Raw genomic sequence first — 17,706 nt, forward strand, 5'->3', positions numbered from 1 at the left:
GCCTCCCAAAGTGCTGGAATTACAGGCTTGAGCCACCGCGCCCGGCCATTAGTCCTTTTTAAGATGGATAAACTGGAGCTGGGCACAGTGGCTCATGCCTCTAATCCCAGCGACTGGGGAGGCTGAGACAGGAGGATCACCTATGCAGTTCAGACCCCCTGCCACCTGGGAACACAGCCATCTCCTTCTGCTTTGAAAGTTGCCAGACACATAACCAAGTTAACCAAAGCTGAGGCAGAGCTAAGAGCTGCTGGCACCCGCAGCTCCCAATGAGGTTTTCCTCGCAGCAAAGCATGTCAATGTCATAACACATCCCATCACAAGTTCAAGTTATCCATTTGAACCTGACCATTGACATGCATAACATTCTGCTCTCCACTGCTTTGCAAATTGGAAGGATCTGCTTGTGAGCTTTCATTGGGGAGAAATGAAAAAGAAAAGTTTGGAAGGTTAGGTGCAATGGCTCATGCTTGTAATCCTAACACTTTGGGAAGTTGAGGCAGGAGGATTGCTCAAGGCCAGGAGTTCAACACTAGCCTGGGCCACATAGCGAGACCCCATCTCTACAAAAAAATAAACTAAAATAGAATTAGCCTGGTGCGGTGGCATGCACCTGTAGTTCCAGCTACTTGGGGGACTGAGGTGGGAGGATCACTTGAGCACAGGAGTTCGAGGCTGCAGTGAGCTGTGATCACACCACTGCACTCCAGCCTGGGCCACAGAGTGAGACCCCATCTCGAAAAAAAGAAAGAAAGAAAAGCTTCCAATTCTGTTTCCAACCCATTTCTGAATCTCCGAGACTCTTATTTCTAGGCAAAAGGACCTTAGAAGGGGGCAGAGGGATCTGAGACCACCTCTCCTTACGGTGAAGGCAAACCCAGAGTCCTTGGTGATGCCCCAAGGCCACGGGAAGACGGAGGAGCGCCGGCGTCGTTGGGCCATCAGCCCAGCCCACCAAAAAGGACCATCCTCCCTGGACACGCCAAAGGAATCAGAAACATCATAATCTTCCAGTTCCTGGAAAACCTGCAGGCAAAGGGGGACAGAGACTGGTCAGCTGAAGTTTTCTTTACAACCCAAACTGGCTCTCGTGGGTGCAGCGTGCTCCCATCCCAACCTCTTTATCACATCATGACAACCTCCAGGAGATGGGCCCTGGTAGCATCAGCCCATTTTAAAATGGGCAAACAGGAGCCAGGCACAGTGGCTCATGCCTGTAATCCCAGTCGCTGGGGAGGCTGAACCAGGAGGCTGGCTTGAGCAAAGGAGTTCGAGACCAGCCTGGGCAACATAGCAACACCCCGTCCCTACAAAGATAGAAAAAATTAGCCAGGCATGGTGGTGCATGCCTGTAGCCCCAGCTACTCTGGAGGCTGAGGTGGGAGGATCGCTTAAGCCCAGGAGGTATTGACTACAGTGAGCTATGATCACGCCACTGCACTCCAGCCCAGGCAACAGAGCAAGACCCCAACTCTAAAAATAACACAAAATAAGACGGGAAAATTGGAGCCAGAGAGATGAGACCTGGTCCAATGTCATGTTGCAAAAATCTGATGACCTTGACTCCCTGATCTTGCAACTGTGCTAAAGCAGCAACAAGGATGTATCAAACACCCATCAGGTTCCCTGAGAAATGAACCTGATGGAGAAAGCAAATCTGGATTCAAACGCAGCTCTTCAATTATTAAAATGGGAGATGGGAAGGGGAGAGCAAGAGAAGGTAAGGCCCCATGGAGGTACCAGAACCCAAACCCGAGGGCTCTGCTCACCTGGGCAGGAGTCAGCCGGAACCCAGACCTGAGCAGGTAGACACTCTTATCAACTGCGGCGACACACACACAGCTGCCCCTTGCAGCCCTGATCCGCAGGTCGACAACCTCCCCAGGTTGGGTCTCATTTGCTGAATACGTCACTGAAACCTGGGCGCAAATGCGGCAAGGGAAAAGAAACTTGGTTCAGTTGGCCGGGAGTGGTGGCTCATGCCTGTAATCCCAACACTTTGGGAGGCTGAGGCGGGTGGATCACCTGAGGTCAGGTGTTCGAGACCAGCCTGGCCAATATGGTGAAATCCTGTCTCTACTAAAAATACAAAATTTAGCTGGGCCTGGTGGCGGGTGCCTGTCATCCCGGCTACTTGGTAGGCTGAGGCAGGAGAATCTCTTGAAGCCGGGAGGCAGAGGTTTCAGTGAGCCAAGACAGAATTATTGCACCCCAGCCAGGGCAATAAGAGTGAAACTCCGTCTCCAACAACAACAAAAAAAACTTGGTTCAACCCAGGTTTGGTCCAGTCCAGAGGCATCTCTTCTGCCCCACCCATGCACCCCCTGCCCACCGAGGACAGTGGGTCTTTGCCTGCTCTGCCTTGCCACCTGGTTGGAACTGGTCCCACACTGTGATGGGCAGCTGGTCATTGTGCAGCAGACACAAAAAAGGGAACACAGAGGGACAGGGAGAGATGGGAAGGCAGGTGCTGGCGGAGAGCATGTGGCAGTCTGTTTAGAAGTTGTAGGGAGGAGCCAGGCACAGTGGCTCACAACTGTAATCCCAGCACTTTGGGAGGCCGAGGCGGGAGGATCACTTGAAGCCAGTAGATCGAGACCAGCCTGACCAAAGTGGTGAAAGCCCGTCTCTACTAAAAATACAAAAATTAGCCAGACGTGGTGGTGCATGCCTGTAATCTCAGCTACTCAGGAGGCTGAGGCAGGAGAATTGCTTGAACCCGGGAGGCAGAGGCTGCAGTGAGCCGGTATCACACCACTGCACTCCAGCCTGGGTGACAGAGCTAGACTCCGTCTCAAAAAATAATGGTAATGATAAAAGTTGTTGCAGGGAGGGGGACAGGAGGCTGAGGGTGCTGATGGAAACAAGTGCTGTCCCTTAAATCCTGAATTCAACAAAGGTAGAAAACAATTGATGGCTTTCCTTATGTGTTGTGAACGCAATTTCCTTTTGGGTGACTTTCGGAGACGCTTCAGTAAAGATGCAACTCATGTTCCCACAATTCCTTATGTCACACTGTGACACAACATGAGTCTCAGGTGTGTACAGACCCCCTGGCCAGCACCTTGGAGAAGCCCCGAGGGCCCTCGGCTATGTCCCGGGTTCAGTGTGCAATGCTCTACCTGGTTTTCGAAGAAGGTCTCAACTGCAAATTGAAGGCTGTCGGCGACCCCTTCTCCATTCTCCCTGACATAGAAGACCAGCAGGCGACCGAGGGGGACCATGCTGGGGGTCACGGCCAGACGAAGAGAGGTCACACACACATTGACCTCAGCTGCTGGGGCTGGTGGGGGCTCTGAGGTGAGCAAAAGTAGAGAGAAGTGGTGAACTCTCCGCATCTGACATGCAACCTCAGCCATTCAGGCTCTGCCCCAATTTGCCCTGCACTATACTCCTGTCTACACATTGAGACAGTCTGCATTTTCGGTTTTGAAATGCCCTTCCCAGGCTACATCCTCAGTCAATGCTGACTCTTCCCATTGACTCCGCTCTAGGGTCACCATGGGCTCCTACAGAGCAGGCTGGAATTTGCCTAGAATCATCCTCTCTGCCGGGGAACATGGTCCCTTCTCCCTGACCAGCCCTCTGCTTCCTCCGTGGACAGCAAAACCACCTTGGCCTGTCCAGGCAGCACCACTCCAGCTCCCCAGTATGCCCCTGACCCCTGATCCCTCCCTCTGATTGGCTCCATCTTGCTGGGGCCTGAGGCCAACAGACCTGGGCAGCCATTATTTGCTGACTTGAACTGAGTTCATACTTCCTTCCTTGTGGGTAAGTGATCCTTAAAGGATAGAGGATCTTAGAAGCCTGTCCAGGCACTCCCAAGTACTCTACTGTAAGAGAATGAGAGTAGAAAGGCTCCCAGTTCCAGAATGGGCCATCTGTCAGCTGGTTCTGTGCAGAGCTCAGAGCAGCCAGTGGACAGGGCTGGTTGGGGGAACTGGGGACAGAAGGAAACTCATGGCCAATAGTAAGAGGTGGGTACCCAATCGGCCTTGGGGTTCAAATCCTGGCTCTGGCCCTTACTAGGCAATGGAAAAGTCCCTGAAACCCCCAAGTCACAGCCCATTCATCTGCAGATGGACACAGTGGAACCACTACCAGCCCAGGCTGCAGTTGGGTTAAATGGGGACAGATTGTGGGGAGTTCCAAGCCCAGGGCCGGCCCTGGACAAGGCTTCCAGGAAGACATAAAGCCCCTGTTATTTCACCCAGAAGAGAAGAGAAGACCAAGAGGATGCAGGTACACCATGCCCAAAGCACAACTCTGGCCAGCAGTTGTCAACCAAGGCAATTCTGCTACCCAGGGGATGCTGGCAATATCTGCAGACGTTTTTTGGTCATCATTGCTGGAAGGGATGCTACTGGCTTCTGGTGAGTAGAAGCCAAAGATGCTGCTCACCATCCTACAGTGCATGGGATGGTCCCAAATGTTGACAGTGCAGAGGGTGACAAAGCCTGCCTAAGAAAGAGGGATCTTCTCTTTCTATCTATCCATCCATCCATTCATATCTTCATCCATCCACCATCTACCCATCCATTCACCCACCCACCATCCACCCCTCCCTCTATTCACCAACCATCCATCATCCACCCACCCAACCACCCACCACCACCACCATCCATCCATCCACCCATCCCTCTATTCATCATCCATCATCCACCCACCCATTCACTATCCATCCATCTGTGTATTCATCCATCATCCACCCATCCATCCACCATCAAATCATCTATCTATCTGTTCATCCATCCATCATCCACTCATCCACCCACCCCACTATCCATCCATCTATTCTTCCATCCATCATCCCCCATCCATCCACCCACTATCCATCCATCTATCGATCCAACCATCCATTCATCCATCATCCACCCATCCACCCACCCACTATCCATCCATCCATCTATTCATCCAATCATCCACCCACCCATTATCCATCCATCCATCTTTCTGTCCATCCATCCATCTGTCCATTCATCCATCCTTTTGTCCATCCATTCATCTGTCCATCCATCCATCCATCCATCCATCCTTCCATCCATCCACTATTCTATCAGTCCATCCATCCAACCATCCATTCATCCATCTTCCTATCTGCCCATCCATCCATCAATCCATCCCTCCATCATCTATAGGGCTATTGGCATCTAGGGAGTGGAGGCCAGCGATGCTGCTCAACATTCTACAGTGCCTCCATCACAGAGAATGATCTTGCCCAAATGTTGATAGTGCCAAGGTTGGGAAACCTTGCCTTAGCCTGAGAGACCCTGCCTGTTTATCTATCTATTCACCCATCATTCTATCTATCTACCTACCTACCTCAGTGATTCTCACTTGGGAGTGACTCTGCCCCCTGGGGATAGTGGCAATATCTGAAGACTTTTTAGGTCATCATACTGTGGAGAGTTGGTACTACTGGCATCTGGAGGGGAGAGACCAGGGATGCTGCTCAGCACCCTACAGTGCACAGAGTGCCACTCACTCTAGAGTGATCCACCCCCTTCTATATGTCTATAGTGCTCAAGTTGGGGACCCTGTATTGGCAAGAAGGGCTTTGAAGAGGAGGGGACTAAGGAAGTCTCCTGGGAGGAGGGGAGGAGGGCCTTATAAGGAGCACATGGTGTCAAAAGGAGAGAAAAGGAAGAGGACTCATAGGCAGAACCACCTGGGCAAAGAGGCAACAGCACAGTGTGGGCCAGTGCAAGAGCCCAGTCTGTGGCTGGCTTGTCCCTGTCCCCTGCAGACACAGAGTGAGAAGAGCCTGGGGCCTGAACCTCTCCACTTCCAGCGGCTGATCACTGTCCTCCTGGACCAGTCTGGTATTGTTAAGGATGTGTCCCCTCTGCCCCAAGGCAGGCTCCCCTCTCTGCTGGGTCTTGCCTTGTCCCTCCTCGCAAGAGCGCTCATCTCAGTCTCAATGGTTCAGAAGGAAGAACAGGAACCTTCTCCCTGCTGCCCAGCTCACCTGTCTCAGAAAGGTGTGTTAAACGAATCGGTTTCTCCAGGGCAGGGGCTGCCCGCTTGCTTCGCTGCTGGGTGACGTGGGCAGGCTGCTGGCCCGATAGCACAATATTGCCCCGCGCAGCCACCTCGTAGTACAGGGTAAAGTTGCAGGGACATGTGGACTTCACAGAAAAATCGACTTCTTCCCCAACCTATGGAAGACACGCAGCATGGGGGACCCTGCCTGGCACCAACGTTGCAGCCCACCACAGGGAGACGGCCACTCTGGGGCCAGAGGGAGGCTGGGATGGCTGAGGGAGCAGAGTGCCCAGCATCCAGTCCTGGCCCCTAGTTTTGTTTTGTTTTGTTTTCTTTTTTAAGATAGTGTTTCACTCTTGTTACCCAGGCTGGCATGCAATGGTGAGATCTCGGCTCACTGCAACTTCTCCCTCCTGGGTTCAAGTGATTCTCCTGCCTCAGCCTCCTTCCTGGGTAGCCGAGATGACAGGCACCCGCCACCATGCCCATATAATTTTTGTATTTTTAGTAGAAACAGGGTTTCACCATGTTGGCCAGGCTGGTCTCAAACCCTGACCTTGTGATCCACCCACCTCAGCCTCCCAAAGTGCTGGGATTAACAGGCGTGAGCCACCGCACCCAGCCAGTGGCCCCTAGTTCTGTATATGGCCTGAGGCTCACCTCCTTGCAGGATTGTGGTATAGATGAAACGTGACGATGGTGTGAAAGCCCTCAGTAAGGTGTCATGCAGTAAAGAATTGAACCTGGCCCAAAGAGAAGGCTGGCCTTTGCCCATAGCTCCTGGGAGGTGATTTAAGCTCTTCGAATGTCCTGCCTAATAAGAGCATCTTTGTCTACTTGGGGTCTTGGGTCACATCAGGTAGTAATAAATATGATTTCTGGAGGAGGCCACAGGACAAGCAGCATCAGATCAACCTGTGGAGAAGCTGGGGAATGAGATTAGTCACGGAGGCAGGTGGTCATCTATGTCTATGTGACTGAGCCCCAGTGAAAACTCTGGACACCAGGCCGGGTGTGGCAGCTCATGCCTGTAATCCCAGTGCTATGGGAGGCCAATGCAGGAGGATCGCTTGAGGCTAGGAGTTTGAGACCAGACTGGGCAACATGGCAAGATCCCATCTCTATTTGAAAGAAGAAGAAGAAGAAAGAAACATAACTCTGGACACCAAGGTTCCAGGGAGCTTCCCTAGTTGGCAGTACACCACGCACGCTGTCCCACATCTCTGGTGGGAAAATAACACTGTCCCTGCCTCCACGCAAAGAGAATAAGTAAGTTCATGTTCAGAATTCTTCCGGACTCTGCATCATCAGCCTCTTGTCTTCGCTGATTTTCATGTGTCTTGTTTAGTGCAATAAATTGTAACCGTAAGTATAACAGCTTTTAGTGAGTCCTGTTAATTCTAGAGAATTAAAGAAACTGCAGTAGTGTGAGGACCCCCAAACTCTGCAATTGGCATCAGAAGAAAAAAATGTCTTAAGAACTGTTTACGGCCAGGCACAGTGGCTCATGCCTATAATCCCAGCACTTTGAGGGGCTGAGGCAGACAGATCGCTCAAGTTCAGAAGTTAGAGAGCAGCCTGGGCAACACAGTGAGACCCCCATCTCTACAAAAAGTACAAAAAAAAAAAAAAACTGGCCGGGCGTGGTGGCACATGCCTGTAGTCCCAGTTACTCAGGGGGCTGAGGTGGGAGGGTCGCTTGAGCCTAGGAAGTCAAGGCTGCAGTGAGTCATGATCGCACCACTGCACTCCAGCCTGGGTAACAGAGTGAGACCCTGTCTCCAAAAAAATAAAAATAAAATACTGTTTCCTAAATTTGAATGTGCTAATGCCGCCAGTGGGCTGGGCCTTCTCTTAGGATATGAACTCAATGAGTTGGGTCCTATCATAGTCCCCAAGTTCCCAGAGGGGAAAACTGGAAACTGAGGCCTTGGTTCTTTGTCCAATGTCAGTGAGTGTAGGGCAGGATTCATACTCAGGGGAGCTGATGCTAAGGCCCCACACTGAACCCTGAAGCTGCCATTATTCTGATATCAGGAAAGCTAAGGCCTCCCAGGTCTTAAGATCTCCCTAGGGGGTTGGTGTGGCCATGTCCAACACTTAGCCCTAGGAATCCCCTCCTCTGTTCCATGTTTTGCAATCTGTGACTGTCTCCAAATGTTGGGATCACCCTAAAAGCCCAGAAGAGGGATATCTGGAGTAGGGGAAGAGTGACATCCTTGCTGTGGAAGCTTGAGCAAATCCTTTCACCTCTCTGAGCCTGTTTTCCCATCTGTAAAATAAGGCTGTTATCTCCTGGACAGAGGGTCCTGAGGCTCCAATGAGATGATGTGTGTGTCATACTCAACATTGTACAGTGAACACTGTAGGTGGCTAATAAGTGTCATTCTGGCCAGGTGCCAAGGCTCACACCTGTAATCCCAGTACTTTGGTAGGCAGAGGTAGGCAGATCACTTAAGCCCAAGAGCTTGAGATCAGCCTGGGCAACAAAGTGAGACCCCGTCTATAAAAAATCAAAAAACTTTGGCCAGGTACAGTGGCTCACACCTGGTAATCTCAGCACATTGAATGGCTGAGGCGAGAGGATCGCTTGAGTCTAGGAGTTCAAGACCCGCCACGGCAACATGGTGAAACCCCATTTCTACAAAAATACAAAAACTAGCTGGATGTGGTGGTGGGTGCCTGTAGTCTCAGCTACTCAGGAAGCTAAGACGGAAGGATCACTTGAGCCAGGGAGGTCAAGGAGCGGTGAGCCATGATCATGCCACTGCACTCTAGCCTGGGCAACAGAGTGAGATCCTGTCTCAACCAATCAATCAACCAGTATGTTTTAAGTAAACAAATAAATAAATAGTAAGAAAAATAAATGTCATTCTACCTCCCCCTAAAGGAAGAATCTGTCTGTTTAAGAAGCTGGCCCTAAGGGACTCCCAAAGCCAAATTTGGAAAATTTGAGCAGCAAAAAGAAGAATGTCAGCTGAGTGTGGTGGCTCATGCCCATAATCCTAACACTTTGGGAGGCTGAGGTAGGCAGATTGCTTGAGTTCAGGAGTTCAAGACCAGCCTGAACAACATGGCGAAACTCCATCTCTACAAAAAATATTTAAAAATCGCTGGGTGTGGTGGCACAAGCCTATAGTCCCAGCTATCTCAGGGAGCTGAGGCAGGAGGATCACTTGAGCACAGGAGGCCAGGCTGCAGTAAGTCATGACTGTGCCACCACCCTCCAGCCTGGGGTGCTATAGTTTGGCTGTGTCTCCACCCAAATCTCATCTTGAGTTGTAGCTCCCATAATTTCCATGTGTTGTGGGAGGGACCCAGTGGGAGAGAATTGAATCATGGGGACAGTTTCCTCCATACTGAGTGAATAAGTCTCATGAGATCTGTTAATTTTATAAGAGGTTTCCCTTTTCACTTGGTGCCCATTCTCTCTTGTCTGACACCATGTAAGATGTACCTTTCACCTTCTGCCATGATTGTAAGGCCTCCCCAGCCACATGGAACTGTGAGTCCATTAAACCTCTTTTTCTGGCTGGGCATGGTGGCTCATGTCTGTAATCCTAGCATTTGGGGAGGCCAAGGCAAGCGGATCACCTAAGGTCAGGAGTTCAACACCAGCCTGCCCAACATGGTGAAAGCCCACCTCTACAAAACTACAAAAATTAGCCAGGCACGATGGCAGGTGCCTGTAATCCCAGCTACTCAGGAGGCTGAGGCAGGAGAATTGCTTGAACCTAGGAGGCAGAGGTTCCAGTGAGCTGAGATTGTGCCATTGCACTCCAGCCTGGGTGACAGAGCGAGACTCCATCTCAAAATAAATAAATAAATAAATAAATAACAATAAACCTCTTTTTCTTTATAAATTACCAAGTCTTGGGTATGTCTTTACAGCAGCATGAAAATGGACTAATATACTGGGTGACCAAGCAAGACCCTGTCTCAAAAATAAATAAACAAAAAAATAAAAATAAACAAAGAAAGGAAAAAGAAGAGTGTCGAGGTCATGAAAGACAAGGAAAGACTAAAATTTTCAGATTGGAGGAGACCAGGGAGACGTGATGACTACATGTGATGTGGGACCCTAAAGGTGATCCCGGATCAGACAAGGCCATGAGTGGGAAAACTTGGGGAAATCCAAATCAAGTCTGGAGTCTGGTTAACACTGATGTCCAGTGTTGATTCTTAGCTATGACAAATGGATCATAGTCTTGTAAGATGTTAGCATTAGGGGAAACCTATCAAAATCTCAATGGCCTTTTTTGCAGAAATGAAACTGATCCTAAAATTTATATGAAAACACAAAGGACTCAGGAATCTTGAAAAATAATAATAATGCTGGAGGACTCACATTTCCTAATTTCAAAACTTACTACAAAGTTACAGTAATCAAGAGAGTGTAGTACCAGCATAGGGAGAGACATAGAAACCAATGGGATAGAAGTGAGAGCCCTGAAATGAATCCAGACAGCTAAGGGCAACTGATTTGAAATAAGGGTGCCAAGACCATTCAATGGGGAAAGAATAGTCTTTTTAACAAACAGTGCTGAGACAACTGAATAGATGCATGCAAAAGAGTGAAGTTAGTCTGTGTGTGGTGGCTCACACCTGCAATCTCAACACTTTAGGAAGCTGAGGTGGGAGGATCACTTGAGCCTAGGATGTTGAGCTGCAGTGAGCTATGATCACACCACTGCACTCCAGCCTGGATGACAGAGCAAGGTCCTATCTCAAAAAAAAAAAAAAAGAGAGACACAGAATGAATTAATTTGGATCCCTACCTCACACCATATAAAAAAATTAACTCAAAACAGATGAAAGACCTAAATGTAAGAGCTGAAACTATAAAACTCTTAAAAGAAAACACAGAAATAAATCATGACCTTGGATTTGGCAATGGTTTCTTTGAGATGTGGCACCAGAAGTACAAGGAGCAAAAGAAAAAGAGAAATGTGATTTCACCAAAATTAAAATTTTTAGTTGCACTAATGGACTCTGTCAGGAAAGTGAAAAGATAATCCATAGTACAGGAGAAAATGTCTGCAAATTACACATCTGATGAGGGCTAGTATCCAGAATTTAGAAAGAACTTTCACAACTCAACAAACATAATCCAATTATTAACAGTAGTGGGGCCAGGTGCGGTAGTTACATCTGTCATCTCAACACTTTGGGAGGCTGAGGCAAAGAGGATCACTTGAGGCCAGGAGTTCAAGACCAGCCTGGGTAGCATAGTGAAACCCCTAAAAACCAAGTGCATACACACAAGTGAGCATGCACACACACAAAAATGCACATGCACACCCATGCATAGTCACACATGTGTGATACAATCATGCAGTCACACATGCAGGCAAACACTAAATGTAAATTACATTTTAGGGTACCCCTTGAAAATCTGAATATTGCCTATGAATTAGACAATGTAATTCAGTGAACGTAATTTTCTTAGGTATGACCTAAGAAAATGGCCCTGAGGTCAGGTAATATAATGCCTTTTTTTAAGTATACATTATGGTCAAGTATTTAAGAGTGAAGCACTAGCATATCTGTAACTTGCTTTCAAATGCTGCAGCCAAAAAATGTGTAGAGAAATGGGTGGATGGGTGAATTGGTAGATGGATGGATGGATGAAGGGAGGGACAGAGGGAGAATGGATGGAGGAAGAGTGGATGAATGGAAGGATGATGGGTGCATGTATGGATGGATGAATGAAGGGTGGACGAATGGATGAAGGGCAGATGGATGGTAGATAAATGGATAGGGGTAGTGGGTGGATAGCTGGGTGGAGAAAGGAAAGAAGGAAGGAAGAAAGGAGGGAGGGAGAGTAAATGGACGGATGGATGATGGAGGGATGAAGGGAGGTGCAGAGGGAGGGTGGATGGACGGATGAATCGATAGATGGAGGATGGATGGATGGATGAAGGGTGGATGGATGGAGAGAAGATGACTGGATAAAGGGTAGTAGGTGGATGGATGGGTAGAGGGAGGGAGGGAGGAAAGAAAAAGGGAGGAAGGGTGAATGAATGGAGAGAGAGAGGACGGATGGATGGAGGGATGAAGAGAGGGATAGATGGAGGGATGGAGAGAGGGATGGAGGGTGGATGGAGGGATTAATGAAAGGATATAGACAAAACCTTAATTTATAAATCTAGGTGAAAGTCTTATGGTTGTTTATTACATTAACGTTTTCAATTTCACTCTAAATTTATAAACGTCCCCCTTATAAAAAAGACACCCACACAAAAGTCCCCTTCTGCTTGAGATCTTGGGGGGGAAAAGGAGAGCACAAACCTTTCTCCTCTTCTTTACTAAATTTGTGGCATCAAAACAATCTTAAAAGATTGGAGTGACAGCCCCCGTTTAACAAGCAAAACAGGTTCAGAAGGGTAGGTGCTGAGACGTGGAGAGTTGAGACCCCAGCTCCCCGCTGCCTGGGCCCTGGTGCTAGAAGAGAAAGAGGTCCCCACACCATGCCCATCCTAGCCCCAGCATGAACCCATCTTCCCTCCATGGCCTGAGGTTATGCCTGGGCCACTCACGGCAGTTTGGTGGGAAGGAGGAGCTGGCGTTTGCTGAGCCACCTCAAACTGGATTGAGATGTCACCTGGGGAGCAAAATCTAAGTGACAGAGCCAGGTCTCCCCCTAATCAGAACAACAGTCTAGCCAGCTGAGAACACAAGATTCCTTCCTGCCCCCTGAGGAGAAGGCCAGCACCAGTGTCCCCGCCCTGCACCACTGGTTTAATGGCATTACAACAAGAACAGTGTGTTCAGCCAAGCTGGGCATGATCCTGTCTGACTTCTCATTCTTACAACCTCTGCAAAGGGCTGTTAATCCCAGGAAACAGGCAGTCTCGGCGCCACGATTCCTCCAAGCTGAACCCCAGGGGCCTAGATGTGATCAGAAACGGAGTGAGAGGTTTATGGGCTGGTAGGACCCTGGGTGCTGTAATGGCAACTGGTTTCCATTAGGGGTGACATTTCTGCCAAGGCTGGGGCTGTAGCTTGAGCCAGAGGCTCTGCTGGGATTGCGGCCAGGATGCAAACGGCCCAGCCAGTGAGCCTGCCACCAGCCCACAGAGTTAACAGAGGGGTGATGGACCTTAAATATAGATGTGTATGGCCGGGCGCGGTGGCTCACGCCTGTAATCCCAATACTTTGGGAGGTCGAAGAAGGTGGATCACCTGAGGTCAGGAGTTTGAGACCAGCCTGGTCAACATGGTGAAACCCTGTCTCTACTAAAAATACAAAAATAATTAGTCGGGCATAGTGGCAGGTGCCTGTAATCCCAGCTACTCGAGAGGCTGAGGCAGGAGAAGTGCTTGAACCTGGGAGATAGAGGTTGCAGTGAGCTGAGATTGTGCCACTGCACTCCAGCCTGGGCGACAGAGTGAGACTCTGTCAAAAAAAAAAAAAAATATATATATATATATATGTATGTATGTATGTATGTATCTAGACGTCTATGAACACGCATGTACACAGCATATACATATATATGCACATATACACAGTTGACCCTTGAAAAATACAGGTTTGTACTGCCCGTGTCACTAATATGTAGATTTTCTTCCACCTCTGCCTGAGACAGCAGGACCCAACCCTCCTCTTCCTCCTCCTCCTCAGCCTATTCAACATGAAGACGACAAGGAAGAAGACCTTTACAGTGATCCATTCCCACTTCATGAACAGTCAAGATATTTTCTCTTCTTTACTACTGTTTTTTTTACCTGCGCCTGCCAGTGTACCTTATGATTTTCTTAATAACATTTTCGTTCCTCTAGCTTACATTATTGTAAGAATACAGTATATCATACATAGAAAGTATAAAATCTGTGTTCGATGACCCTTTATGTCATCACTAAGGCTTCTGGTCAATAGTAAACTACAGGTAAAGTTTAGTTAAGTTTAGTTTTGAGACAGGGTCTTGCTCTGTCACCCAGGCTGGAGTACAGTGGCATGATCATGGCTCACTGCAGTCCCAATCTTCCAGGCCCAAGCGATCCTCCTGCCTCAGCCTCTTGAGTAGCTGGGACTACAGGCATGCATCACCACATCCAGCTGGGGTTTTTTTGATTTGTTTTTGTTTTGATACAGATGGGATTTCACCATGTTGCCCAGGCTGGTCTCAAACTCCTGGGCTCAAGCTATCCTCCCGCCTCAGCCTCACAAAGTGCCGAGATTACAGGTGTGAGCCCCCACACCCGGTCGGGAACTCTACTTTTTGTTCAAGGTTTTTATAAACTTACAACTGCTCTTAAAAACTTAAGTCTATTGGCGGGGCGCAGTGGCTCACGCCTGTAATCCCAGCACTTTTTGAGGCCGAGGTGGGTGGATCACGAGGTCAGGAGATCAAGACCATCCTGGCTAACACAGTGAAACCCCGTCTCTACTAAAAATACAAAAATTAGCCAGGCGTGGTGGTGGGCACCTGCAATCCCAGCTACTCCAGAGGCTGAGGTGGGAGAATCACTTGAACCCTGGAGACAGAGGTTGCAGTGAGCTGAGATCACGCCACTGCACTCCAGCCTGGGTGACAGAGTGAGACAAAAAAAAAAAAAGAAAAGAAATAAATAGTAATGCATGCATGCATTCCACAGAATTCTCCCCTTGCTGGGGAGATAAAGGATCCCTGCGTCAGCTGCAGTGTTAGGTCCCTTAGAGCAGGGGTCCCCAACTCCTAGGGCCATGGACGAGTACTGCTTCGTGGCCTGTTAGGAACCGGGTAACACAGCAGGTGATGAGTGGCAGCCCAGCAGTCAAAAACCTCATCTGTATTTACAGCCGCTCGCCATCACTCACATGACCACGTGAGCTCCGCCTCCTGTCAGATCAGCAGCGGCAGCATTAGATTCTCCCACGAGCGTGAACCCTATTGTGAACTGCGCTTGCGTGGGATTTAGGTTGCATGCCCCTAATGAGAATCTAATGCCTGATGATCTGTCACTGTCTCCCATCACCCCCAGATGGGACTGTCCAGTTGCAGGAAAACAAGCTCAGGGCTCCCACTGCTTCTACATGAAGGTGAATTGTATCATTGTTTCCTTATATATTGCAACGCTATAATAATAGAAATAAAGTGCAAAATAAACATAATGTCCTTGAATCATCCTGAAACTATCCCCTGCACCTGTGCCCTGGTCCGTGGAAAAATTGTCTTCCACAAAACTAATCTTTGGTGCCCAAAAGGCTGACTACTGCTGCCTTAGAGGCTCACTCATGCTGCTTTTTATTTGAGAAGGAATCTTGCTTTGTCACCCAGACTGAAGTGCAGTGGTGTGATCTCAGTTCATTGCAACCTCCACCTCCCAGGTTTAAGCAGTTCTCCTGCCTCAGCCTCCCGAGTAGCTGGGATTACAGGCACGCACCACCACACCCGGCTAATTTTTGTTTTTTTTAGTAGAGATGGGGTTTCACCATGTTGGCCAGGCTGGTCTCAAAATCCTGACCTCCAGTGATCCGCCCGCCTCAGCCTCCCAAAGTGCTGGGATTACAGGTTGAGCCACGGCACCCGGCTCATGCTGCTTTTTGGATCCCGCATGGCCCAGGAAGGGCAGCACCTGAAAATCTTACCTGCAGTGGGTGGGAGGGTGGCTGTAGCTGCAGGTAGCACTGGCTGGGGGAGTACCAGCTTCCGAGGGAGAGGTAGCTGGGCAGGTACTGAGCCCCCACGGGCTTTCCGTTCAGTGCTGTCACCTTGGTCTGAAGAACAGAAGACACTTGGGTCAACACCTGAGTCCCAAGAGCAGAAAGGGGGTCTTGGGGATGCTTCTGCCTGCTCTGCCCAGAAGCAACACCCTCTCATGCTCCAGTATCCCTTTGGAGAACTCCCTCCCCACTCCTCAGGGAGTAGCATCCAGTTGTCCAGCCCGGTCTTCCTAGCTCCAAGAAGCAAGCGTCCAGCTGGGCTCTGTGACTCAGCTGGGCACTGTGACTCACGCCTCTAATCACAGCACTTCGGGAGGCTGCAGCAGGTGGATCATCTAAAGCCAGGAGTTCAAGACCAGCCTGGTCAACATGGTGAAATCCTGTCTCTACTAAAAAAAAAAATACAAAAATTAGCCAGGAGTGGTGGGGCACACCTGTAATCCCAGCTACTCGGGAGGCTGAGGCATAAGAATTGCTTGAACCCAGGAGGCAGAGGCTGCCGTGAGCCGAGATCACACCATTGCACTCCAGCCTGGGCAACAGAGCAAGATTCTGTCTCAAAAAAAAAAAAGAAGAAGAAGAAGAAGAAAGTGTCAAAAATTGGTCGAAGGGTGTTGGGGGCCAGGCACAGTGGGTTCATAGCTGTAATCTCAGCATTTTGGGAGGCAGAGGTGGGAGAATCACTTGGGCCCAGGAGTTCAAGACCAGCCTGGGCAACACAGCAAGATCCGGTCTCCACAAAAAAATTTTTGAAAATTACTGGGGCGTGGTGGCACATGCCTGGAGACTCAGCTACTAGGGGAGGTTGAGGCAGGAGGATCACTTGAATCCAGGAGTTCAAAGCTGCAATTAGCTATGATCACACCATTGCACTCCAGCCTGGACAACAGAGCTAGACCACGTCTCTGAAATCATTTTAAAAAGAAGTTGGGCTGGGCGCGGTGACTCACACCTATAATCCCAGCACTTTGGGAGGCCAAGGTGGGCAGATCATGAGGTCAGGAGATCAAGACCATCCTGGCCAACACGGTGAAACCCTGTCTCTACTAAAATACAAAAAATTAGCTGGGCATGGTGGCATGCACCCGTAGTCCCAGCTACTTGGGAGGCTGAGGCAGGGGAATCACTTGAACATGGGAGGCAGAGGTTGCAGTGAGCCAGGATCATGCCACTGCATTCCAGCCTGGGCAACAAGAGCAAAACTCCATCTCAAAAAAAAAAAGTTGGCCTGCCTCTGTCTCTGGCTCCTGGGACTCTAAATAGGGTATAAATGGGCCACACCAGAAAGGCCAGTTGTGTGATTAGACCGCTGGGCTTTGAGCCACAGGATATCAGCCCCACCTCCAGGGAAGGGAGAGGGCAGGAGACTGAGATCAGTCCCATGGCCAATGATTTAATCAATCATGCAGATGAAATGAGTTCCCCACAAAAAACTTTGGATGCCAAAGCTCAGGTGAACTTTCCTGCTTAGCAATGCTCAACTTGTGGGGATGATATATCCTGGTTCTGTACAGAGCACACACAAAGCTTCCAATCTGGGAATCGCCCAGACCTCGCTCTATGCATCTCTCTCTTTGGTTGGTTCTAATTTGTGTCATTTTGCTATGGTAAAGCTGTAATTAAAAGGTGGTGGGGTAGTGGAATTTGCAGCCAGTGGGTGGGAAGCACAGGTGGCCCGGGGACCCCTGGACTTGCAGCTGGTGTCAGAATTCAGGGTAGTCTTGTAGAGAGGGCTGTACCCATCACCTGTGAAGTGTGGCCCAGCTCCGGTAGCTGGTGTCAGAAGTCACTGCAACCTCCCACCTGGTAGGGGGTGGGCAGGGCAGATCTCTGGTTCCTTAAGGAGTCTGAGAGATGCCAGGCTATGGTCATTCTCTTAAAACAGGACAATGGGGCCAGGCGCGGCGGCTCACACCTATAATCCCAGCACTATGGGAGGCCGAGACGGGGGATCACGAGGTCAGGAGATCAAGACCATCCTGGCTAACATGGTGAAAATCATCTCTACTAAAAATACAAAAAAATTAGTCGGGCGTGGTGGCAGGCGCCTGTAGTCCCAGCTACTTGGGAGG

The 17,706-nt window shown here is 49.4% G+C and overlaps 1 protein-coding gene across 1 annotated transcript in view; it reads right to left on the minus strand.

The window, feature by feature from the left end:
• CPAMD8 (C3 and PZP-like, alpha-2-macroglobulin domain containing 8) overlaps positions 1–17,706 on the minus strand; it is a 126,694-nt gene that overhangs the window by 72,438 nt on the left and 36,550 nt on the right. The window contains 5 exon segments of the mRNA XM_011989940.1: positions 865–1,026; positions 1,770–1,919; positions 3,123–3,295; positions 5,969–6,158; positions 15,560–15,688. Of these exon segments, the coding sequence (XP_011845330.1) occupies positions 865–1,026; positions 1,770–1,919; positions 3,123–3,295; positions 5,969–6,158; positions 15,560–15,688 (804 nt within the window).

This window comes from Mandrillus leucophaeus, unplaced genomic scaffold (assembly GCF_000951045.1).
Source record: "Mandrillus leucophaeus isolate KB7577 unplaced genomic scaffold, Mleu.le_1.0 Scaffold11, whole genome shotgun sequence".
Lineage (NCBI taxonomy): Eukaryota > Metazoa > Chordata > Mammalia > Primates > Cercopithecidae > Mandrillus > Mandrillus leucophaeus.